The following is a 26,535-nucleotide window of genomic DNA, read 5'->3' as shown; positions in this document are numbered from 1 at the left end:
AATTGCAACCCGTTGGTCAATAAAGCAAATATCAGGCTTTCCGAGAGGTGTCCGAGAACATTTTCTCTGATAAAACAAAGCATACATTTGTTAATGTAACATTAAATGATAGTCAATCATTATATTTCCCACACCAGACAGACCCCGCCACCTATAAAAAAAAATGTTTTCCAGGCTCCTACACAGCCTAGAAATAATATTTTCTTTGTAAAATGTCACTCTGTAACATTATTGAATGGGCAGAAGATTTCAAAGATACTTCATGGGCAATCTGTCACTCTGTGACACTGACATCAGTTTTGCTGTCAATCATGCTCTCAACATATAAACAAAAATAGTTCTGTGTAAAAAATATTTTGAACATGGATTCATGCTTGGCGGAATTTAAAGCACTATTCAGCCGTACAGCATAAAGCAACATTTTAAAATTAAGTTGCACCATTGAGTGTCATTGTGATGATGTGATGTGGTGATCGTTTGGTTGTATTTAAACTATAAATATTGTTTATGCTATAAGAGTACAGTTGTAAAGGAATAGCTTTGTGTTATCATGAGTCCACCAAGCGGGGCTAATTGGCTAATTTTCCGGGCCGTTTTATGCTTCTGCACACTTATCTTCGATGCCAACTACGAGCTGCAGTTCCTACCGATCCATTTTTAACAAACCAGTTTCACTCAAATTGATAAATTGAGAAATTATTCCACATCATTGTAATTCCACAGTCGCAATATTAATCTTGAGTATGTTGATTTGACCTGTGATGGCACATAAAATGTAATCGTCGTAGTTCCAGATTAAAGGTTATTTTAAATTAGTTCTTTTACACAATCCTGTTATACTTTTTTGTTCACAGAGAAAAATCGTCAACATTAGAATGTAATCTTGCAGTTACCGTAATTTCTCGTGTACAGTGCGCACCCATGTATAAAACACACTCAAAATTCTGGAAAACCCTTCTACATACGTATGATGCATTGTTATAATACACGATTTGATCAAAACATGAAGTATTCGCTGTATTTTGTAGTTGTTTTTTTCCAAGACTTATTCAGAACCAAAGCACTTTATTGAAACACATAATACTTGCTCTGATTTTGTAATTCACAGCCCTACTTTTAATTAGTAGGTGAGAAAACACACGGTTGTGCTCATATGTTTGATTACGTAGGCAGAATTTGTAAGATGAATACAATTCATAAAGAAATCATGAAGTACCAGGTGAAACCGTTTTTATTTTAATGGGATTCAAATTAAACTGTCAAGTGTTTCACGACAGCATTATCATTACAAAAAACAGAACCGGAAAGAAATTAATGATGGTTGTTGATCATCAGTCGTATTTTAAAAAAAGAAGTGATATTTCACAAATTTTGCCAGGTGATGTAAAATTATGAGCAAACTGTACATATGTGCAGCCATATGTAAAGTAAGTTTCTTTCGGCTTGTCCCGTTAGGGGTCGGCACAGCGAAATGCTCATATTTGTTTGGCACAGTTTTTGTGGCCCTCTCATATTGAAAAGAAAGTGTAAACATCACATCTTTTATAACCTCTAGGTGGTGATGGCATATTAGAATGAAAGTGGATATGTTCTGCATAATTTTTACTTGTCGGTGGCATGTTGAATTAAAAGTGTTTTTTTTTTTCCTCCGGGTACTTCCTCCGGCATCCCAAAAACAAACATTCCTTGGAGACTCTAAATTGTCCCTCGGTGTGATTGTGAGTGTGACTGTTGTCCGTATGTCCCCTGCGACTTGCTGGCAACCTCTTCCGGGTGTACCCCGCTTCCTGCTCGTAGATAGCTGGGATAGTCTCCGGCGCTCCCGCAAAACTTGTGAGGATAAGCGCCTCAAAATGAATTGATGGATAATTTTCATTTTTCGCTACAGACTACATTTCTACTACTTAGATGTGTAACCACCATGAATGTTTCCTTGAGCAGGATGTTGACTGAATGCCATTTCAGACCTTGTACCAGAAACTGAGGAAACTGCTGGAACCCTACAAGCCTCAGTGGTGCATGGAGCACGACGATTGGTCGCTCTACGTGTTCGCTCCACACAACCGGTAAATCCCCTCGCGTGCGGTCGATCGAGCGCCGCGTCGAAACACATAAACACGCTCTCGGCGCTTACACTGTGTGTTTTGTGTGCGTGTAGCTTCAGGCTGTGGTGCCAGAAGACCATTGGACACAAGATGTTCGATCACATCATCTTGCTATTTATTTTCCTTAACTGCATCACCATCGCGCTGGAGAGGCCCGACATTCAGCCACATAGCATGGTAACAAACACATACGCACGCACGCACGCACGCACACATGCCAATGTCCATTACGTATGGTAGACACTTCATTAGGTACACCTTAAGTACTGTGCATAATTTCCTTTGTGTATATTTTTTGAAACACAGGACATTATTTAAAAAATGTATAGAACGCTATTAAAAATATTTAAACAGTATTTAAAACGATGTAAAATCCGTACGTAAAATATGTTTTACAGGATGCCTGCGAGCCTAGTGAGGATAAGCGGCACGGAAGATGAATGAATGAATGAACAATGTGTTAATTATACATTATTTTGAATGCACTGAATGGTGTTTATTTCTGGGGAAAGTTTTAATAGGAAATAATAAAAATGTATAGTCTTTAAACAGGCGGCACGGCAGCTCAGCTGGTAAAGTGTTGGCCTCACAGTTCTGAGGTCCCGGGTTCAATCCCAGACCCGCCTGTGTGGGGTTTGCATGTTTTCCCCGTGCCTGCGTGGGTTTTTCTCCAGGTACTTTGGTTTCCTCCCACATCCCAAAAACATGCAAGATTAATTGGGCACTCTAAATTGCCCATAGGTGTGATTGTGAGTGCGACTGTTTGTCTCGATGTGCCCTGCTATTGGATGACAACCGGTTCAGGGTGTATCCCGCCTCTTGCCTGTTGACAGCTGGGATAGGCTCCAGCACTCGTGTGACCCTTGTGAGGATAAGCGGCTAAGAAAATGAATGGATGGAGCATATAAACAGGGCGGCACGGTTCCGATGTAGCAATGGTTTTCTTCTTCATGCAAGAAAAGCAGCGGGAACGCTAACGCGTGCCTGTGTGTGTCTGTTACAGGAGCGAGTGTTCCTCAGCGTGTCCAATTACATCTTCACTGTGATCTTTGTCGGCGAAATGATGATCAAGGTAAGTCTCCGTCACAAAGCGATAAAGCCGATTTGTGTCAGATGCGCTTCAGGCTGGGGGATGACCTCGTTCGCATTTTTTTGGAGGGGGGGCATGTGGTGGGGGGGACATAATTGTAATTATCTTAACAGAAGTGGCACTAAAAATGGACATGTTTAATCATGTTACAAACCGGCAAGCTTGGATGATTTAGGTGTATGTAAACACGTTTTCCTAATGTTATGGAGCTCCAGATAAGGGGGTCGTAAATCATAATCTTACAAGAAATTTTATAATTTTACATTTTTGTTTTTTAATAATTAGACGCCAAATATCTGTGATGGACGCAATGATCTACATGTTTATTTGCCTCCTGCCGAGCAATCACACTCGAGGGCCGTAAATCGCGGAACAAAAATGGTCCTAAAACTGGAACTTGCTGAAAAACAAATCACAATTCAGAAATATCGCATGAATTATGTATGTTTAAACATGTTTTCCAAGTGTTGTGAGGACCTAAATCTGTCACACTTGAGGGTGATAAATCGCTGAACCTCACTAGGAAAGTCACAGATCACAAGTCTTAAATGGTAACATGTATTCCTAGGTTCCTAGTTTTTGCTGGGACACAGTAATGGGGTATTGTAGCTAATTGGACATTTAATTTGTCAAATTTTTGGGGGACATGAATGACATAACTAACCTTCCTGGAAATGCCTTAATAAAAATTGGACTTGTTCACAAGTCAGAAAAGGAGAATTTGCCATTGGCGTGGAGACCAAATCTGTCAAAACCAGGAGTTTTATATTGCAAAAACTGCACTAAAGATGCCAAATCAGAAGTAAAAAAATCAAATGGCTTTTGTCATTTACGTGTCCAAACATCTTTTTTTCATGTGTTGTGGGGCTTAAATATGTCACATTTAGGGGGCCTAAATCATGTGACCTAGAAATGTTCCCGACTGTTTTTGTTTGGCTCTGTGTGTTTTTCTGCACAGGTGGTGGCGATGGGCATGTACTTTGGCCACGGTGTGTATCTGCAGAGTAGCTGGAACGTCCTGGATGGAGTCCTGGTGTTTGTATCCTTGGTGGACATCCTGGTGTCGGTGGCGTCGGCCGGCGGGAATCGAATCCTGGGCATCCTACGCGTGCTGCGGCTGCTGCGCACTTTGCGACCGCTCAGGTGCCAGCCTGTCTGACCATCTAGCCCAGGGGTGCCCAATGCTTCGATTGCGATCGACTCGTCAGCCAATTGTGCAATTGCGCACCGCTGACCCAATCTCTTCGCAGATATTCTGAGTTGCAAAAAAAAAAAAATAATAATCCAATGCAAATATTCAGTTTTGGGCATTTTCAATGCGATTCAATGAGTGAGGGATGACTGGTTGTTATAGCCAATGGCACAATTCACATATGTACTGTAAAAAATGAAAAGAAGAAGCCACTGGTTTCTTTAAAGCAGCGCACGGAACTTTCTCTAACAATGACCGCTCCTCCGCCACACTCTCTTTTTCCTAGTTTATCTTACAACCCCCCCCCCCTAAAGACGTGCACTCATAATTGCAAATGTTACAGTACTTACGCAGCCCATCAATGTGTTTTATAATGACAGGGTCCGCAGTCTGGCCAACTTCGAGCAAAGACGAGCTAGACATGCTGCTTATGTTTACTATAAATGTAGAAAGTTAAAAAAGAAATGCTGTTGTTTTAAGATGCAATGACTGTCGGAGTATGTGAATAATCGAAGAAAATGTGGCTAAACTGGGTGAGATTTTCTCTTTTCCGAGTGGGAAAGGTCTGGTCTGAAGCCAAAGTAGAAAGCGCAGGATGAGATGGTGTGTCATTATAAAATTTCACCTTGGCAAAGCCTGATCCAGGATGAAAGCACAGACAATACAGTGCACAAAAAGCTAATCCTGTATTTTAAATATAGGAGGCAACAGAACATTAACCTGAAAACGGTTTGGGAGCATCATCATCATCCCCCCCCACCCTGTCCATCATCTGTAGCTCGCGAGAGGCTGGCTGCTTGAAAAGTAGATCTTGTGGTAAAAAAAGTCTGGGCACCCCTGATCTAGCCTATCTCTACTGTGCAGTTTCCATTTCTGATTAAGTGTCCAAATGTGATTTCTGAGCCACCTTTTTGGGGCTTTCAACATGCTACAAAACTTTTACAAATTTTACATAAGCTTGTGTAGCCCGTGGTGAAAATGGATACAGTTTTGGATTCTTCCAACGCGACCCTCCAAAACTGTCATGTGACGCCTTCATAAGGTCTTCATCAACCTTGGTGTGTATGGTGAAAATGCCACCGAGAAGATTTTTTGTCAGTTTTCCTCAATAATTACCTGTCACACCATGTGGTGATATATAGTGCCATAAAAACTGGAGAAGGGGAACATTGTAAAAACTTTTTGGGGACATAATGTCTGGATAAAAATTGAAAAAAAACCTGCGAGCTGCAAGGAACACATCGCCACACCTGTCTGGGTCATGGAAAAGTTTTGAAATGCACTGCACTGGATTGTGAAGTTATGAGCGCTCCCTTCGCGTTTCAGAGCGAGAAGTCGGCACATTTTGCCGCCATGCGCCGCCAACTGAAATTCTCCATATTGTTGCTTTTATTTGTAGGAGACGTGATGCTAACATGTAAGCAATCCTAACCAGATTTGGACAAGTTCATCTTTGAAGAACACCTGGAAATGACCATCATAATATCCCTAAAATGACCACCTCACAGCAAAATATGACTTTTCAGACACAGGACTGAATTAAAACTCCTTCCATGGGCTCTACTGAGCTATCATTTTGAGTATGAGAATAAGATATTTTTTTCCTCTATACGTTGCCGTGACGCATATCCATTTGAACGTGAGGGTACGTGTTCGTGTTCCAGGGTCATCAGTCGGGCTCCGGGTCTGAAACTGGTGGTTGAGACGCTCATCACGTCACTCAGACCGATCGGGAACATCGTCCTCATCTGCTGTGCTTTTTTCATCGTGTTTGGGATTCTGGGGGTTCAGGTAAGTGCAATTGGAACACCAATATGGAATACTGATTGTTTTAAGACAAATGAGGTTCAGGATTAAGAATGAAAATGGGAAAATGCAAATGAGGTGCTGATAAAGAATCACTTTCTAGTGGCGTGCTGTACGATTCCCTTTAAATACATTGCGATTGACTCTAATTATGCCTTGATTCATTCCGTTTACAAAATTAATCAATATGATTCGCTGCAATTACGATGTGAATCAATATAGTTAGGGCATACTGAAGCATAAATATGGTCATACATAAATACATAAATATGAGATGAATCTATACAAGTCACTGTAAATATGATTCAATTCTCTTCAATCATTGCATGAATCGAATACATTCACTCCAACTACAATGTGAATTCATACAATTCATTCCAAGTACAGTATTATTGGATAAGATTCACTCCCAAATCAATACATGTGACTCAAATTGTAATTGTTCACTGCAATTCACTCCAACTGTAATCTGAATAAATTCGATTGACTCTAATTAGAACATGATTCTCTACAGTTACCACAAGAATCAAATCAATTGTTCTACAATTACAGCATGAATTCATACAAGTTACTGCAATTACGATGCAATTTTCCCGAACTACGGTGTGATTCATTTGGAATACGATTCAGTTCACTCAGATTATGATACGATTCACTCTAACTGCAGTATGAACGGTCCAGGTGACTCTACGACTCTACAATTCATGTGTCGATGTGATTGACTTCTATTCGGATTAAATTCAACGTTTATAAAAATAAAGTAAAAAAAGAAATTGTCCTATCAGTCTTATTTATTACTGCGCTACTGTCTAACTCAGGTTTAATGCTTCTTAGCTTTTAAAGGGCTTCAACCAAAGATAAAAATGTCCTTCCACTTCCCTATTCTATGATATTATGAAATACAATATAGCGTGTGTGGTGTTATAGCTAGGATAGAATAACAACTACATTACCCGGCATGCTCAGTCGCCAGATATAGAGGATACAGAAGTCGCCCGAAAGAGGGTTAACGGGACATGTTTGACAACTTGTGAGTAAAGACAGAGTTCTTGAAATACGCCTCGTCTATTTGTTGTATAAGATAACGACAACACAGCGTGCATGTGTGTTTGTGTGCGTGCAGTTATTCAAAGGGAAGTTCTTCCACTGCGATGGCTACAACGTGACCAACGTCGCCAACAAAACTCAGTGCTTGGATGCGGGACACCGTTGGCTCCGCAGGAAGTACAACTTTGACAACCTGGGACAGGTGCGACACACACACACACACAGATACTGTACAGGCACGCACACACACGGTGACACAACACACTGATGGAAATGTCCGCCTCGCAGGCCTTGATGTCTCTGTTTGTGCTGTCGTGTAAAGACGGCTGGGTCAGCATCATGTACGACGGCCTCGACGCGGTCGGCGTGGACCAGCAGGTACCGCATTGCCGAGACGAGTTTTCATTAGTTGGTAATTTTCAATAAATCAACTACTAAATTATTCAACAAGATATGGAGAGAAAGTTAAATAAATATTTTTGAAAAAATATTTCTCGGTTAATCAAATCAATTAGATTCATCAATTCATCAGTTTGCTTTGATAATAAATGAGTAATTCATGCATTCTAATCGAATAAAAAGTTAAACATATGTAGAATGCATTAGTTATTTATTTGTTTCACATCTGCTGATTAGTCAGAGATGAAGGCATTTTAAAAAAAATTAATACATTTTTTAAAATTATTTGATGCTAACCAATCATTATGGGTTTAATGATAGTCAATGATTTAAGGTTAAATGTACATGTAAAATTGCTTATTTTGCTTGTATCTTTTTTATTTTTAGGATAAAAGATCAGCCAGTTGTGTCACGTGAATATATGTATTTTAAAAATGTATAAATATATTTTTAGAAACCAATTTGAGGAAAAAATGTCTAAACTAATGCCTCGACGCGGTCGGCGTGGACCAGCAGGTACCCCATTGCCAAGACGCCTCTTTATTTGATTGATATAACTTTAGTTGGTCATTTGCAATAAATCAACTGTCAAATTATTCAACAAGATACGGAGAGAAAATTAATTTAAAATGTTTGAAAAAACATTCCTCGGTTAATCAAATTAATTGAATTCATCAGTCCATCAGTTTGCTTTGATAATAAATGAGTTATTCATGCATTTTAATCAAATAAAAAGTTAAACATATATGTAGAATGCATTATTTATTTAACATCTGCTAATTAGTCAGTGCTAGAGTCATTTTGAAAAAAATGAATACATTTTTTAAAATTATTTCATGCTCACCAATCATTATGGATTTAGTGATCGTCAATGATTTAAAGCTGAATGTACATGTAAAATTGCTCATTTTGCTCATATCTTATAAAAGATAAAAGATCATCAAGTTGTGTCATATAAATATATAGATTTAAAAAATGAATAAATATATGTTTATAAACCAATTTCAGGAAAAAATGTCTAAACTAATGCCAGCAATTTTGTAATAATTGCACTCTTGTTAATGTAAATATTCAGTGGGCAGGGCCATACATTGCAATTAATTAGTACTTTATTACTATCACGGAAGTAACTGTAGTGCCTTATACGTGATAGTGTTGCGTTATGGTGTTTATTTCAAAGAGTAGGCAAAAGTGGGGATATTTTCGGAGACGGAGAGAAGCAGAAACGAGAATCCCGCTGATAAATAGATGCGCAGTGACAGCTGTGGCACTTTCGCTGCTGACTCGGGACTCCCGTTGTCTCGTTGTTGCATCCGGCAGCCGATCCGCAACAACAACCCGTGGATGCTGCTCTTCTTCATCTCCTTCCTGCTCATCGTCAGCTTCTTCGTGCTCAACATGTTCGTGGGGGTGGTGGTAGAGAACTTCCACAAGTGCCGGCAGCAGCAGGAGGAGGAGGAGGCCAGGCTCCGGGAGGAGAAGCGACGGAGGCGTCTGGAGAAGAGGAGGCGCAGTGAGTGCGATTCAAACCGCCATATAATCAACTTAACGACTGGATTTTATAATTCACGTAGTTGTTTTCAAAGATGTAGTAGAAGTAGGGAGTTTTAAAATGTGTTTGCCGGCTCCCTCTGGTGGCGTGCCGTGGATTCATGGCCTAAGTGCAGTTCTGTTGTATTTGACTTTAGAGTTGAATCCAGTTGTTTAATATTAAAGGTCCAATGTCATGAAATGCATGATTTTTAGTATGTTATTAGTGGAAAAAAACTGCAGCCGGTGTGGACCCAGCCGTTTTTTCACCACGAAACATAATTTTGACGTATATGGCTTTTTGTAACTCACGCCATGAAAATCCTCTTGAAGGATTTGTTTTCGACAAGAAGCAGGAAGTGACGTTGGAGGCAGGTGCGCGCTCAAGCGGACTCGTTTCTTTCTATTAGTTTTACCTGCGGGAAGATCGCTCGTTGTTCCTTCGTGTTAGCCAAAATGCCGGCTCGCTGCATTGCTGGATATTGCTCGAACACTCGGGAGGATGGATTTACCCTTCATAAGTTTCCAAGAGACCCGGTTCGTTGTGAAAAATGGATTGCATGGGTGCAGAGGACGAGAGCTTCGTGGGTTCCAAATGACAGGTCGGTGTGTATACAGCTACTAAAAAAATTATATTTTGGGGGGACTACGTAATCCATCTCTCAGAGCGTAACAAAAGATGCGCGTACATACGACAGGTGTGCTAAATGTGTCGATGTGCGCGTCGGACGGCTTCCGTGTCGGGCTTGCCGGGGAAGGCTGCCGCGTTGTGCCTCGCGGAGGAGCACGGCTTCGGCCGGGCTGGCTCATACATACTGTCTGGGAGTTTGTCACCGCCGGGTCTATCGGTCACGGCTTCAAAGCCGCGGATGCGGCGCCTTGTCCGCTAATCAATTTGAAAAGTTTATGATATGGCCCATATTTTTGCAATGACTTAAAAAGGATAAGGATAAGGATATTGTGTGCGTGCGCAGAGGCCCTGGAGAAGCCATACTACGCCGACTACTCTCCGCTGCGGCGCTCCATCCACAGCGTGTGTACCAGCTATTATCTGGACCTCTTCATCACCATCATCATCTTGACCAACCTGCTCACCATGAGCATGGAGCACTACAACCAGCCCCAGGTAACCACGGCAACAGCCCCCCTTTCATCACCTCCATTGCAGGCATTCATTGCGCGCGTCACGTCAAACAGTACCTGGTGGAGATCCTCAAGTACTGCAACTACGTCTTCACGGTGGTGTTCGTCATCGAGGCCATCCTCAAGCTCATCGCGTTTGGCCTCCGTCGCTTCTTTAAAGAAAGGTAGCAACGCCGCCGCCGCCGCCACTGCTGTGACGTAGCGCGGGTTGCCAGGGGCGAGTCGCTTTGCGCCACTTCGACGGAATCTGCTACCGAGCCCTCTTTTTTTTTTTTTTTTTTAATCAGTCCCGGCATTGGATTTTACCTTTAAAAAAAAAAAAAAAAAAAAAAAGGTAGACAAACATTAACATTTAGTTTTTTGAAATTGTTACATTGCTAAATATAAAAAAATTAAATCAGTGTTTCATGCTGACCTTGCATCTATCCCATAGAGAGGTGTATTGATGCTGGAAAGGCGGAAAATGCAGATGATGAGAAAAATGAGGAAAAGAGTAAAACATCCTGAATAATTGTTAAAATGTTTTTAAAAAATAAATGGTCATGATATTATCAAATCCAGTCTTTTTTTGAGAATTGATCTTAATCATACAAAAACAATGGCACATTTTTTCTTTTAAAAAAGTCCAAGCAAACATGTAGTTTATTTATATATTTAAATATTCATAGAGTAATTGTTTTTTGGGGGGTTAGGGCATCAGGATCAGAATCAGCCAAGGATTATTATTATTATTATTATTGGCCAAGTATGTAATCAATCAATCCATCAATCAATACATAGATACATAAATGAATACATTCATACATATGTGTATGTGTGTACAAATAATAAAATACTGTATACATAAAATTTTTTATTTTTTTAACTGAGTACATTTTTGTGGAAAAATTTCGAGATTTGAGTCAAATTTTCTAGAAAAAAAAGAAATAAAAATAGAAACAAAATTAGCATATTGAAGGTCTGAATTGTATTCCTCATGAAAAGAAAATACATTTAAATTTAATGAGATTTGTTATATCTCTAATTAAGTAATTATTATTATGATTATTATTAAATCATGATTTAAAATTTGATTTTTGAAAAAGAATCCCAATATTAATTTCTATTTATATTGAGGTTATATTTTTCTGGAGGAAAAAAAAATAATAAAAATTAAAGTCAAGAAGGTGAAATATTTATTTATTTATTTTGAAAAAGTCATGTTAAAACAAAATACTCAACTTTTTTTTTTTTTTTAAGGACTAAAGTTGGAATGTTTTGCGACAAAAAAAAAAAAAAAAGACTAACCCTAAATGACAAGAAACCAGACTTTTCAAAGAAAAGAAACCGCAAGGAGGAAGACCCTTTTTTGTGCGCATTCTTGCTTTGCAGGTGGAACCAGTTGGACCTGGCCATCGTGCTGCTGTCCATCATGGGAATCACGCTGGAAGAGATCGACCTGAACGCCTCGCTGCCCATCAACCCCACCATCATCCGCATCATGAGGGTGTTGAGGATCACGCGAGGTACACGAAGCAACACTCGACCACGACATTGAACGCGACAACTACAGCTGGCATAATTTATGAATCAAGCAATTGATCATCAAATGAATCAACAACTAAGAGGGATTGTTTAATTTAAATTTGTACAACTCCTGTTTACAGCCATTCTTACGTTGCAAAACAATGAAAAGAAACAGCTTTGACTATTTTCTGAGATGTTAATAGTACACAGTAATCAAAACAATTGTTTTGATGCCGTCTAACTGGGCTGAAGAAGAAGTTTTACTTTTCTCGTAGCGTCGAGTGGAAGAACTTTTCAACATTTTTCAAATTCCACACACAAAACTGATCGCAGCATATCAACGTCTCTTGAGCAAAGACATTTTTGGAGCTCTTGGAATAATCTGAGGCTTGATTGCAGCCAGTCTCAAGTTCTGTATCAAAAATGACAAAACTACTTCAAGTGCCGGCTCATTTCAACCCACTGTGGTAATTGGTGCTGGCCTCTCACATAGCAGATTTCCGGGTGTGCTGTTCCAGGATTTGAATGCAATTTTGCACCCATCAATTTCTTTTCTGTAACTCAGTGATGTGTTTGTGTTTTGTCTTCCACTAACACTTCCAATTCCACTACTTGAGTATTCATTTTCCACTTTTGATTCTCTCCCAAAATGTAAAAAGGAAAACCCCATCAGACCCGAAAGTGCAAAACCCTCTTTTAAGTACGGCACCCTGGACTACTTTTACACCTTTTGCCAAGAGCGTACGCGATCTGCTCAAGCAAACACGCAATTTTGTGGACGCTATTTGGGGTATTAGTAAATCAGGCCCTCGGAGTAGATACTTACTGCGCTGTGGTGCCGCCATGTTGCAGTTCTGAAGCTGCTGAAGATGGCCACGGGAATGCGAGCTCTGCTGGACACGGTCATGCAAGCGCTGCCTCAGGTAACGTCAACGTGCTTTGACAAAGCGGCCTCAATAGGAATGCTGACATTTTCACTATTATGAGAATTTTTTTTGAGAAAGGGGTCTTATTTTTCCAAGAAAATTTTTTTTCTATTTACTCTATTCTATTTATTAGTGTATTTTTTGTGTGTGATTTTGTCATAAAGGAAAAAAAATCTACAATATTTCAGCGACAATGTTTTGTCATTTTACATTTTTTTATTTCCTTAGAGTTTTTTTTGCATTTAAAATTAATTATTAAATGTTTTTCTTTTTTTTTTTTTTACAATGGATAAAGTCATGTTTCACCTACAAGGTTTTATTGTTTTCCATCGTTGAAATAGTTCTTTAAAGTTTTTTTTTACATTTAGAAATTATTTTATTTTTAGTTTTTATTTTTACTTAAAACTGCAGTCTAGCCATTCTTATTTACGTCTAAAAGATAAAATCTAAAATTGATTGTGGGCAGCATTAGAATCAACTTGGTTGAAAACAAATGTTTTTTTTAAGTGACTCAAAATTGCTAAAAATCATGTAAGAAAAATCTAGAGTAAAAAAAAAAAACTAAAAAACGTCACCTTATTTAGCCATTTTTGAAAAAAATATTCTCATTTTTAAGTGGAGACAAGAGGCCAAAAAGATGAGGACCAAATAAAGAGGTTTTTCTTTGAAAAAATGTCCTTTGTGTCCCTTTTTCCCCGATTTATGGGTCCTGGCACTGTGAGTCACTTCAGTTCGGTTCCTTTTTCTCGTTTTCTTTCACGCTTAATCAGAAGTGTACAAATGAAGTCGTTCTACCTTTGCATAATGGCTTCAGTCGCAGCGTAAATATAAAGGAAGGACACTCGAAAGAGCGTTGAGAGCGTGTCAAAGTGTCACGAGGGAATTAGCAGCATTTGCCTAACGGTGATTTTTGAGTATAACAATTTTTCCATCGTGACAAAAAAACCAGGCAGAAATGTTTCGCTTCATTATTTTTATGAGAAAGAGACTGGAAAAGGTTTGCTGGTTCACAGGGAAAAGATGCAAAATTCTTCGGGATGGGCTAGAAAATTGGATTTTATTTCAAAAGTTGTTTAAATGATGATGAAATCGTTATTTCACAAATCTAATTTTTTTGTTTGAATCTTTCATGTTTTACTTTTTTGTATTTTTAAGTGTAAAAATATAACAGTAGAGTAATCATCTAAAAATAAATAGTATTATTTATAATTGTTATGTATTTTGACGTGACTTTTTTTACATAGCTTTTCTTTCTTTCCATTCATGCTTTGTTTTTCGAGTTCAGGTGCTTTTTGTTCCATTTTTGCGCGATCTTTGAAAGAATCTTACCTCAAAGGCGAACGCGCTCGTGAGCTCATCGGGGGTTTGTGTCCATCGGGGCCTGCGTGCGCCTCCATTTGTTTTCCCAATCAACCATCTCCGCGTATCTTTTGGGATTTGAACTTAGTCTAGCACGCTGTCTGCTTTATGTACGCCTCTCTCTCTCTCTTTCTCTGTGTGTGTGCGTGTGTATACTTTCTTTTTATGTGTGTGCAACTGTCTACGTGTATTTGTGTGTGTGTGTGTATATACACTGTATGTCCGTCTAGGTGGGGAATCTGGGTCTGCTCTTCATGTTGCTGTTCTTCATCTATGCAGCTCTGGGAGTTGAGCTCTTTGGAAAACTGGGTTAGTGTGTGTGTGTGCATGGGTACAGTACGCTGTGTGTTTGTTGCGTTACATGCATTAATTATGTCAATTTTAGCGCTCCCCCGCCCTCCTGTCTCCCCCGCCCTCATCCCTTCTAAGGCGTTCCTCGTGGTTCTTTTCCAGAGTGTTCCGAGGAGAACCCGTGCGAGGGCCTGAGCCGTCACGCCACCTTCGACAACTTCGGCATGGCCTTCCTGACGCTCTTCCGAGTGTCCACCGGGGACAACTGGAACGGGATCATGAAGGTGATTGGCTGAGCCGTCGTGGCGTTCGTCAAGATGGAAGGCGAGCGGCCAGGTTGTTATTTACCAAACAGACGGCGCGTTAAGCGCAGGACACAATACGAGGGGGGCGGTGGGGAGGACAACGGAGGGGGTCGAGACAATTGTTTCGCAGGCTCTTTTGCGCCACCCCGTTGGAGGATGTTGGAAACACAATGTGGTGCACTATTTTTTTTTTTTTTGATGTCACACAATTTGCAATTTGGATTGAACGCATCGTTTAGGGTGAAATTTGCCAAAAGGCAGAAGTTGTCTCAAGGATCTATTTTAATTTGTTTGAATTGTTTTCACTTTGTGATCATTTTCATATTTTTTATTTGTTTTAGCCCTGCAATTGGCTGGTAACCAGTTCAGGGTGTACCCCGCCTCCTCCCCTTTGACAGCTGGGATAGGCTCCAGCACTCTCCGCGACCCTCATGAGGATAAGCGGCAAAGAAAATGGATGGATGAATTGTTTTACATTTTTTGGAGGTTGTTTTAAAAAAAATTCAACTCTATTTTGTGATAAATTTGCACAATTTCTTTATCATTATTTTGCTACTTATGTAATTTGTCTTTACATTTTGTTTACACTTGAATTATGTTTTCATTTTGTTTATTTATTGTGATTTATTTCAATTAGTTTTCATTTTTTTTTTCAAATAGTCAATTTTAATTTTTGTCCCTTTTCCCCATTCTTTTTTATACATTTTCTTTATTACTTATTTTATTTTTTACTTTTCCTGACTTTTTTCAACACTTTAAAGAAAAAAAATATTCTTTATTTATCTTTTTTTTTCCAGTTATCTCTATTAGAAAAAAAATTGGTACTTATTTTCCGAACATTTATTTAACTTTTTAATTTTGTTTTACTTTTACAGTTTTGCCACTTTGTACTTTTTTTAATTGTTTTTTTGAACAGAAAAACAAGTACGCATTTTTACTTTTTCTATCCACACGATACATGCAGGTATGAATATGAAACAAAGCAAATCGAATAATCAGCGACAAAATACGTGTCGGCAATCCGTAAATCAACACTTTTGCTCCCGTCCAGCGGATTTCCAAAGCTGTCTCCTCTAACAAAGATGAAAGATTGTGAGCCTCGTCCGCAGCTGTAAGCATAGTTTACTAGACAGGCGGCATGTTAGCGGAGGACAAAATCAAATCTGCTTGCCGGAGGACAAAGAGACAATTGTTCCACGGCGTCAAGGTCTTTTGCGTCCCCGTTGGAGGATATTGGAAGAACGATGTTGTGCATTCATTTGTCTACCTCACAATTTATAGTCTGCATTTAAAAAACATCTCGGTTTAAGTTTCCCAAAGGTTTTAAGCATTCGTGTTCACAATATTCCCCCCCAGGAATAAAACTTCAGGTTTGTTTTTATTTACTTTGTAATCCTGTTTCTTTTAACCAGTTTTCTTTCTGACAGTTAACATCATAAAATATATATTTTTTTAATTTTTGAATCTGGACATTGTTTTTTTTTCCAATATTTAACAATGTTTATTTTAAAAATTAGATATTTTGCTGTACAAAAAATGTATTGTGAAATTTAGAATTTTTCCATTTCGCAGCTTCCTGCCTTTTTTATTTTGTTTTTCCTGTTTACAGATTTTTTTACTTTTATAAATTGATTTTCAAACTTTGATGCTTTTTTTAAACTATTATTTTTCAGATTGTTTTGTTGTTTCTTTTAACAGAACACTTATTTTGCTTTTTTGTTATTTTCATTGCATTACCTTTCATTTGTATCATTGTAAAATTTTATTGAAATAAAAAAATGATCCCAAAATAATACTTTTATTTACTGTAATTTACGTTGCTCGGAACTGGTTGTCGATAGAATATGAATTCAGGTCATCACAATTTTTTTAAAGCACGTGGTATTTGTTATTCTCGTAACTACGATAATATTTCCGTATTGGTAGTTGGAGCCAAAAGTGACGCTTGGCAATCGGCGCCTGTGGTGATGCGTTTCAGGACACCCTCCGCGACTGCCGCCCTGAGGACCGGCACTGCCTGACGTACCTGCCGCTGATCTCGCCCGTCTACTTCGTCACGTTCGTGCTCACGGCGCAGTTCGTGCTGGTCAACGTGGTGGTGGCCGTCCTCATGAAGCACCTGGAGGAGAGCAACAAGGAAGCCCAGCTGGAGGAGATGGAGGAGAGGCGGGAGCGCGAGGAGGCCGCCCGCAGGAACAGCGCCGGCGCCGCGTCCGGGGACCCCGCGGCCCACAACGGTGACGGGCCCGCGCAGGTCTGTTGGAAATCCCAAAATAGTCTTGATTCGTCATGTCGTTCCGAGGCCCGATTCGGCGTAGGATGCAGAAGGGGTCCAAACGGGTCGAAAAAGTACTAAAACTTGGGCGAAATGATAACATATTGCGGCTTCAACACGTCATGCAACGCTCATTCGCATTCGCATTCCATCCGACTGTGCAGGTGCAGGTGGAGGATGAGGAGCGTCGCCACGGCAATCTGCTGACCATCGGCCGCATGCTGTCCCTCCCCAGCGACAGCTACAGCCAGCAGCCGCTCAGGTGCCCGCCGTACCCGCCGGTGGGCGTCGAAGCCTACTCGGCCTACAGCTACTCAGGTGAAACTTGATCCCGGCGAGTAGATTGTACTTTTTCTTTGGCTTTTTAGGGAACTCATTATAAATATAAAATATTAATACTACAGATATGTTTCTCTTTCTTTAGTTTTTCAATTTATTGGTGATTATTTTATATATTTTTACCATAACATTAAACTGTACAGTTTATATATGGTTGTATCTTTTTTTTCTAAATATTATTAAGTTTTTCAATTTTTTGAATGTATTTTTGTTATATATATTTCTAAAGTTTCTCAAAATTTGCATATCCCCGACAAAAACTTGTAACGGTCAACGTGAATTTTCCCGCGCAGGCTCCGTGTCATCGCTGGGCTCCAGCGGGGGCGGCTCCCTGCTGCAGGTCCCGGGCGCCCTCCCCGCCATCAGCCACGCCTCGCTGGGCCACGGACGCAGCAGCCGCCCCGTCATCCGGCTCAGTAGCTCCCAGAGCATCGACCGGGGGTCGGCCCACCACGGCGGCCCGTCGCACCGACACCGACTGGACTCGGCTCACAGCGTGGACGGGAGCCGGTTCGGCCCCTCTCCGGTCGCCGACCGACGCCGGCTGAGCTCCACGCGCAGCATGGATGGATACCGGGTCGGCGCGGAGAGGTCCGAGCTGGTCTCCAGCTGCAGTATAGACAGACATCCCTCGCTCAGGCTGAGTCCGCTGCACGGAGCTTCTCATTGGCTGAGCCCCGAGGAGAGTCTGGATCGCAACAAGCTGAGCCCCTCGTACGTCCCCGAGAGTTCGGTCCTCAAGAGGCCGGCGTCCTTCCGTGCTGCCGGTAGACCGCTGCGCAGACAAGTGAGTGTCTTTGCATTTTTTTGTCATGAAAAAAAAAAAAAACAAACACAAATTTTTTTTTCAGTTTCATAACTTTGCCCCACAAACCGCTGAGCATCACGTTTGAACTTAAACAGCATAGATGTAACGTCTTGAAGATTTTCCTCAAATAATTTACTTGTCGCGTTCTTACCTCAAGTGTTTCCCTCCCTGGCATCTAGAAAATGCTTTTGGGCACATTTGACTTTGCCCCACGAACTCTGCCTAGCAACAAGTATTAATGACGGAGGTTTATTGAGAAGGCGATCTTAACTTTTTGGATGATTTACTCAGGAAACTGACATCACAACACATATTTCCACTGAAAAATGATTACCGGTAAGTCTTTCTGCTTTTGGGCACACGTGGCTTCGCGCACCTGGTTCGAAGCTTCGGTACACAGAAAGTTTAACACGAGTGCGGCGCTAACGCGAGCCCACCCTAGCCTCGCGCTAACGCTAGTGCGGCGCTAACGCTAGTCCGCACTAGTGTTAAACTCTTTCTGTGTACCAAGGATTATAACCAGGTGCGCTCTGAATTATGATATTATTAAGTAAACCGACATGAAAAAAAGTCCTTTGGGGCACACGCAAATTTGCCTCACAAATCACGTCTTCAACGTTCATTTCATTTCGCTTTATTTCACCAAGATAAGTGAAATTTTTCAAAATGGCTTTCGGGCACACCTAAAATTGCCCCCCCCCCCCCCCCCCCCCAAGTCTTCCCAGCATTATTTGCATAACTTTGCTTGCAGGAGGCCGTGCGTTGCGACTCTCTGGAACAGAGCGGCTCGTCCGACACATTGTCGGACGCCCCCCTCGGCGGCGGCGCCGCCGCCACCACCACCCCATCTTCTTTTACGCCGCCCCGCCAGCGCTCGTCCAGCGTCCACACCTTGAAGTACACTCAACCGCAGAGGGTCATCTCATGCCGGAGTCGCGGTGACACGGCGGCGTCGGAACCCGAGCCCGAGCCGGACCTAGCGGAAAAGGACTCGGTAGGGTTGGACCCCCAGGTGGGGGACGAGGCGGACGAGGAAGTGCGCCGCATCAACACTCAATCGCACAGACACCTCACGCCCAATCCCGACGACGGCCACGGCCGCCTCAGCCAATCGGTGTCGCCGGTGTTGGGCCGAATTCGGAAGGAACGCGTGAGTCCGCCCCCGGGGCAGGAGCCAGTTACCATGGCGACGCAGTTGATGGACAGCAGCGTGGAACTCAGGAGGCGGACGCTGTCGTTCGACGCCACCACTCTGGCGACCAATCAGCCCGAGTCCGGCTCTGTGGACGACTGACGTTCTTTGTCATGTGCGCCAGGCCACGCCCCCTGCCTCGTCCTGGCCAGTCACAGGGTTTGTGCATTCCAACTGGACCCCCACCCCCCCCCCCCGCCCCGTGCAGTTTGTTTTGTTTGCACGAGACGCACAACTTTCAAGTCTTATAGCCTTTAGTGTACTTTGACCACAAGTCAACTTCCCTTTCGCTTGTTCTGTGCTCCTGCTTCCATCCCACTTCTGCCTCAAGCCGAGGTCACATTACCAAAACCGCTCAGATTAATCTGAAGGTTTTTTTGTAATATTTTGTCCCTCGTGGTCAAAACAAAAGTCTCCTCCAGGCTCCTCATAACTTCTTAATTGTCAGACATGTGTAAAAATGTGATAAAACACTCAAGTCATAACTTCAACAATATATTTTTAACGACACCAATGAAGTTAACTGGTCTTCCGAGTAAAATTTAATATCAATAAAATACTGCCTTTAATCAGTGATGCTGCTTGTCAGAAAAGAAACCTGAAACGAACATCCAAATGCACATAAATTACTCTCTGATCCAAATTTATTTATTTATTTATTTTACATTTAGCATTTTTCTTATTTATTTATCTATTTATTTATTTATTTGCGCAACCATTCCCCCCCCTATGGAATATGTAATGTGACCTAGGCTTAAGCGGTCTCTACCTCTGCCCGGTTGATCCCATAGCGCCCCCACCCCAACCGCAAACACACACACACACACACACACACACACACACACCACACACACACACACACACACACACACAGTAATTATTCAAGTATTCCCGCCTGATGACTTTCACTTTTATGGTTTTATATTCTCAGGGTAGAAATAGTGTTAGACTGCCCCCTGCTGTGTGAAATTGGACTCGAATCACCTTTTTTTTTAGGGGGGGGGCTTCCACGTGACCGAAAAACGCAACAATTTATGCAATGTGTATCCTGCTCACTCATTAGCGCCCTTTGGATTGTTTAAAAAAAGAAAAGAAAAAAAGAGACATTCAGACCCTTTTTATCCACCGAAATAAAGTTGTGTGGACACATGGAAATGAAATGAATGAATGTTGATGATAATGGAAAAAATGTCAGAAGGACCCAAGTATGAAATTGAAATTATGAAGGTGAACCATTTTGGTCTGAAGAAGACATTTCTGGAGAATTCCAAGGCCGTTACCGGGGAATTTGCCAAAATGAGTTGAATTGATCACAATTTTTAGGGGCTCAACGTACCTGAAAATGCAACCGAAGCTTGTGTATCCCGGTGAAAATGAATGTGAAAAATTATTTTGGGCCTCCCCAACACGACACCCACTGGGGAACACATTTTTTGTCGAGTCAGGTCTGACGGGTGTTTTTAAATCATTTTTGGGTGCGAAATCCAAGACGGATCTCAAGTCTTACGACGGCTAATCAGTGGAAGCTGAGCTGTGGGGGAAAAAAAACGAAAAAAAAAACTTGACGTGCCAGAAAGCAACTGAGTGCAGTTTTGGAATCAGCATGCCAAGTTTAGTTTTGATATTCATAAAAAAAAAACAACTCAATCAGAATTTTTTCCCCATATTGTTCTCCAGTGCAAAACTGCAACAACAACCTCAGACACCAGTTTAACTGATCGGTGTGAAATTGGGCAGACGTCAGTCATTGAACAGCACGCCGGCCATTTATTGCAATGTATTTTGCTGCAGATTGGAATATTCGCAGCGGGAAAGTGAAGATTCGTCGGCGGCAACACAGGGAAGACAAAAGGTGAATTTTGAAAACGGGAATGTGACAGGACGACGACGACGATTTGAAATGTTGCACGTGGAAATGTTCCGAGATGCACGATGAGCAGCGCCAGGCCTTTTGACACGGTCCTTGAATAAAACCGCAGCACTTCTGTTCTTGACTTGTACTCACCTCAGGTTATGTTGACAAATTCTCCCGTCGTTTCAGTTTTGCATCTAAATTTCAAAAATAAAAATGACACTTTATGCACAGTCCACACATACACTCAGATGTACAGATGTTGTTTTCTCTTCAATGATTTTGGTAAAATACAATTTTATTAAATTATTTTCACGCATTTCAACAGTGATGAGCAAAACTAAAAAAAGACAGAATACCCCAAATAAAAAGCCGTCCATCCATTTTCTTTGCTGCTTATCCTCACAAGGGTCACGGGAGTGCTGGAGCCTATCCCAGCTGTCCACGGGCAGGCGGCGGGGCACACCCTGAGCTGGTTGCCAGCCAATCGCAGGGCACATCGAAACAAACAGTCGCACTCCCAATCACACCTTGGGGCAATTTATTGTGTCCAATTAATGTTGCATGATTTTGAGATGTGGGAGGGAATTGGAGTACCCGGAGAAAACCCACGCAGGCACGGGGAGAACATGCTCTACACCAGCGAGACTGGGATTGAACAGTGGTCCTCAGAGCTGTGAGGCTGACGCTCCAACCAATTGCACCAATGTGCTGCACCCCAAATAAACAATTTTGATCATTTTAATTATCAATCTGTTGTATAATATTTTCCCCAAACCACAACTAGATATGTAAACAATTTTAAAAATGTAAATACATATTTTAAATGAATCAAATTGCTACGAGTCCCCTATGTCTAAATATTAATGCAAAGAAGAAAAACAGACAAAAGCCATGCTTTGATGTGGTGCTGGTTTTCTTTATTATTTTTTTCATTTTTCATCATACACATGAGCATATCACAATGAAATATTAAATCACATGAATATTTCATAAGTGGAACATTCAGGAAGGTGCTAGCCTGCCTTTTTTTTTTTTTTTATTCCCCTGCCAGGATATCTGCCAAATCCTTCCCCTCTATCGCTGCCTGTCAATCAAACTGTGAGCCAATCAAATGCTTCAATTCAAAATGTCTTTTTTGTTAGGCGTCGTCTACACTAAAGGAACATGCTCGTGTATGTGTGTGTGTGTACGGTGGTGTGCCCATGAGTGTGTGTGAGCACACAAAAGCGAAGAAAGCTGCGGGGTGGTTGCCATGGCAACAACATCATCACGGCCTTAGTTACGGGACGTTAGAAGGCGGGCGCCACCGGTCTGTGCTGCTGCTGGGTGAGCTTCTGCGGGTCCAAGGTCTCGGTGAAGGGCGGGGCTTGGTAGGGCTTGGTGGTCACGATGGTGGCGCCGTTGGCGATGGGGTAGGGCGTGGCCCGGGCGTGGCCGGCGCCGGGTCTCGGGGTAGCGTCCAGGTGTTGCCACGTGAACAGGTTGGCGTGCGAGCCTGACAGGAAGCGACGCAGGGCGCTCAGCGTCAGCACCGTCTGTTGGGGGGGCACCGGAAGCCCGTTAGCGCAATGCACAACAGTTACGGGAAACTTCACTCTGTTTTGGGCTAGTTACCATGACAACCAGGGGCGGAACAAGGCCGTTTCGACAAAGCGAGGGTGTCTAAGTCATTATTCTAAGCTCTGCGCTATTAGGACCACATTACGTTGGAAATGGACTTTGTTCAAATTAAAAGTTACCCAGTTTGAAAATGGAATAGTCGTGTAACGATTTCAATTACTTCCTCAAAATTAAATATACCAAATTACAATTTGTAGTATTTTAATTATTTTTCTTGGTTTTGAAAGTCAGCAGGAGCCTTGAATATTTTACATTTTGTAATATTTTAAGTATTTTTCTTAATTTTAAAAATCGGCAGGAGGCAGGAATATTTTACATTTTGTAACATTAAAATTATTTTTCTTAGTTTTGAAAAATCGGCAGGAGCCTTGAATGTTTTACATATTGTCACATTTTAATTATTTTTCTTAATTTTGAAAATCGGCAGGAAGCTTGAATATTTTACATTTTGTAATATTTGAATTATTTTTCTTACTTTTGAAACTCAGCAGGAGCCTGAATATTTAAAATGTTGTAATCTTCTAATTATTTTTCTTAGTTTTGAAAATCAGCAGGAGCCTTGAATATTTTACATGTTGTCATATTTTAATTATTTTTTTAAATTTTGAAAGTCATCAGGAGCCTTGAATATTTAAAAAAATTTAATATTTTAATTACTTTTCTTCATTTTGCAAATCAGCAGGAGCCTTGAATATTTAGCATTTTGAAAGATTTTAATTATTTTTCTTAATTTTGAAAATCAGCAGGAGCCTTGAATATTTAAAATTTTCTAATATTTTAAGTACTTTTCTCAATTTTGAAAAGCAGCAGGACCCTTGAATATTTAGCATTTTGTAAGATTTTAATTATTTTCTTCATTTTGAAAATCAGCAGGAGTCTTAAATATTTTCCCTTAAAAAGTGGATTAAATTCATAAAATCACTATTTTTGTATAAACAACAACCTGAGACAAGAAATGAGGAAATGTAAATGTATTTACTACTATGACAAATTAATATGCCATAAAAAATGTCAAAAATTATAAAGATGAACCTGTGCAAAAGTGAATGTTATTTTATGTGTTCAAAAGTTTAACTCTAACCTAGTTGAACCTTTTTAAAATCTCAGAGAAACATAAAGATTGCACCATGAAGCCCTCTTATTTGGGAAAACATGACCAGAGACAAATTCATACGAAAAAAAACCCCAAAACAATCTGCTAGATTTGAGCTTCTGTGGCAATTTTTGAAATGTAACTCAAATTGAAATCAAGGAAAATTCCAAACGCGGCTTTTGCGACTGACCCACGTGATGATGGAGAAGAAGCAGAAGGCGATGGCGGCTCGGGCGGCGTCGGCGCCCTGCGACAGCGGGAGCTCGTCCGCCGACGTCGCCTGCCACTGATTGGCCAGGAAACAGAAGCCCACGAACCACAAGAAGCTGGCCACGCCTCCCGTGGGGCAAAAAGCACAAGAACTCGAGTTAGGATTTCAAACAAATTTCTACGCTTTCCAAGTTGCCGTTAAGATTTGGTATTTGGGTTTTCTTGGGGTTTTACACAAGGTTCAACATTTAAAAACTGGGTTCTAAACGAGGATGAAGGTTTTAAAAGAAGGGGTTTCAAGCTATTTTTAGGGTTCCTTTCGAGTCCGTTGTTTTTGTACCTGAGCAGACGAGGTCGAGCAGCACGGCACGCCGGCGGTCCCTCAGGCTGCTGAAGGACGGGAAGACGGCGTCCAGGAAGAGGAAAAAGGCGCTGGCCAGGAAGCAGGCCACGCCCAGCGTCACGCCGAAGTTGCACGCGTCCGCGTTCTTGTTGAACACACACAGCAGGCGCTCGCTGCCGATGTTCATGTAGCCTTCGTTGACGATGCAGCTGAACACCACCATGGAGAACACCTGCGTGCGGGCCCGCATCTACTTTCAAACGGGCTAGCTTACACCGTTAGCAACATCAAAAGGAATTAACCATTCCTGTCAATTGCACAAAATGAGGGTCTTCATGTGACTTTTGCTTCGAAAAATTGCATTCTATAGTACAAACATACAATAATGACATATTTAAATGAAATAAAAATAAAAGCTTTCATTCCACTTTGTTGGTGATGGTGCAGAACTGTGTGCGTGCGTCACTTGGGGACAGTATGATAGCATTAGCTTTAGGCTAGTGGACTAAAGTTAAAGCTCTGCAGCGTTTTAAATACACAATATATATAATTTCTCTTGTTTGATGTTTACTTTGACAGTGAACTTCAAATGGCGATGACATTGAACAAGCATCTGTATATTAATGGTCTTTCAAATTACTGCGTTTCAAGCCATAGAATAATAGTACAAAAGAGTAAAAAAAAAAATTGAAAAATGTTTTCAAATAGTGAAAAAAAACTTGAAATATTTTAAAATTATGTTCCGGTCATCCATCGATTTTCAATCACGCTTGTTCAGGGTGCTTGATCTTATCAAAGGTGACATCAGTAGAAAGGCGGGCTGCACCCTGCACTGGTCGCCAGTCATTCACAGGGCAAATTTTTGGTTCGAAAGTATGGAACTCTATTAAAAATGTAAGTCACAACGATTTAAAATGTATTAAGTGCATATTGAGAATGTACAAAAAAAAAAAGTAGAGACAAACAAAGACCAAGCTTTAGTGAAAAATATCAAATTGTCCAAAAATACAATAAATTATATATCTATATCCATCCATTTTCTTTTGCCGCTCATCCTCACGCGGGTCACGGGAGTGCCGGAGCCTATCCCAGCTATCAACAGGCAGGAGGCGGGGTACACCCTGAACTGGTTTCCAGCCAATCACAGAGCACATCAAGACAAAGAGTCACACTCATACTCACACCTTCGGGCAATTTAGAGTGTCCAAATAATGTTGCATGTTTTTGGGATGTATGTGGGGGGGGGGGGGGGGGACGGAGTGCCTTGAAAAAAAAACCCACGCAGGCAGTCGGAGAACATACAAACTCCATACCGTGACCCCTGTGAGGATAAGCGGCTTAGAATAGATTTAATAGATTTTAAAAAGCATTTTCTCAATGTATTTATATATATTTTTAAATCCTGTTATTGCTTGAAGTATTAACACGTCTGCAAATAACATCTTTGTGTCCTAAACTGTTTTTGGGGCATCATTAACGTGCAGAAATCAGATTTTCAGAAAAATAAACACATTAATCAATAAATAATGTTAATGTCCCAGTAAGGCTGCACGATAGCTCACCTCGACGGCTCTAACAGCCAAGGGGGGGGGAAGAAGAAACCATTTAAATGCAGAGCAATGCACCTAATGCGAGGAGACAAAGAGGAGGATGCCCACATCCACCCTCCCCACTTTTTTTTTTTTTTTGCAGATGCTCACCCACGAAAGCAGCCTCAGGACCGTCCGCGGATGCGTGAAGAAGGCGACCGGGTCGAAGGCGAGCTTGCCGGCTTTGGCGGCTCCGTACGCGGCGGCTGGCTCCATCGCCGCCGGCCCTCCCGTGCGACCGGCTGAGCGCGGCTCTTGTGCCCGCGGAGAGAAGCGTCGGCGACGGCGACACGAGCAGCTGTGCGCCGCTGTGCGCAGCCGCGGCCGCCAGCAGCCGAGCGATGACGTCACTTGGACGCCACTGGCTGATTTTGTTTTTTATTGGACTGCGTTATTTTTCTGCCATCATTATTAGCAAAACATTTGCAAAATGTATTATTTACTGTAAACGCATTTGCATAGGTTTTTTACATATTGCTTAGTAATATGTATGCTTTTTTTCTCCTTGTGAT

The 26,535-nt window shown here is 41.3% G+C and overlaps 2 protein-coding genes across 3 annotated transcripts in view; one reads left to right on the top strand and one right to left on the bottom strand.

The window, feature by feature from the left end:
• The window catches only part of LOC133506358 (voltage-dependent T-type calcium channel subunit alpha-1H-like), a 70,217-nt gene extending 49,795 nt beyond the window's left edge, over positions 1–20,422 (top strand). Inside the window, exons 18-37 of one of the 2 annotated variants that reach the window (XM_061830420.1) lie at positions 1,966–2,066; positions 2,159–2,282; positions 3,109–3,177; positions 4,154–4,338; positions 5,787–5,804; positions 5,914–5,967; positions 6,052–6,178; positions 7,317–7,442; positions 7,529–7,618; positions 8,960–9,152; positions 10,144–10,295; positions 10,367–10,476; positions 11,684–11,817; positions 12,671–12,741; positions 14,334–14,412; positions 14,557–14,678; positions 16,678–16,953; positions 17,139–17,292; positions 17,607–18,100; positions 18,873–20,422. In XM_061830420.1, the coding sequence (XP_061686404.1) occupies positions 1,966–2,066; positions 2,159–2,282; positions 3,109–3,177; positions 4,154–4,338; positions 5,787–5,804; positions 5,914–5,967; positions 6,052–6,178; positions 7,317–7,442; positions 7,529–7,618; positions 8,960–9,152; positions 10,144–10,295; positions 10,367–10,476; positions 11,684–11,817; positions 12,671–12,741; positions 14,334–14,412; positions 14,557–14,678; positions 16,678–16,953; positions 17,139–17,292; positions 17,607–18,100; positions 18,873–19,415 (3,222 nt within the window). In that variant the 3' untranslated portion in view covers positions 19,416–20,422. The remainder of the gene's footprint in view (positions 1–1,965; positions 2,067–2,158; positions 2,283–3,108; positions 3,178–4,153; positions 4,339–5,786; positions 5,805–5,913; positions 5,968–6,051; positions 6,179–7,316; positions 7,443–7,528; positions 7,619–8,959; positions 9,153–10,143; positions 10,296–10,366; positions 10,477–11,683; positions 11,818–12,670; positions 12,742–14,333; positions 14,413–14,556; positions 14,679–16,677; positions 16,954–17,138; positions 17,293–17,606; positions 18,101–18,872) is intronic. The other variant, XM_061830421.1, reaches the window with a different exon arrangement.
• Positions 20,423–22,076: 1,654 nt separating this feature from the next.
• Positions 22,077–26,307, bottom strand: LOC133506362 (synaptogyrin-3-like). The gene is made up of 4 exons (XM_061830433.1): positions 26,135–26,307; positions 24,432–24,666; positions 24,072–24,217; positions 22,077–22,703 (listed from the first exon to the last, which is right to left on the bottom strand). Exons 1-4 carry the CDS (start codon positions 26,237–26,239, stop codon positions 22,458–22,460), a joined length of 732 nt encoding a protein of 243 aa, XP_061686417.1. The 5' UTR covers positions 26,240–26,307; the 3' UTR covers positions 22,077–22,457.
• Between the last annotated feature and the right edge of the window lie 228 nt (positions 26,308–26,535).

Source organism: Syngnathoides biaculeatus, chromosome 9 (genome assembly GCF_019802595.1).
Source record: "Syngnathoides biaculeatus isolate LvHL_M chromosome 9, ASM1980259v1, whole genome shotgun sequence".
NCBI lineage: Eukaryota > Metazoa > Chordata > Actinopteri > Syngnathiformes > Syngnathidae > Syngnathoides > Syngnathoides biaculeatus.
The sequence above is the reverse complement of the archived record's forward strand: the minus strand, read 5'-3'. Positions and strand labels throughout refer to the sequence as shown.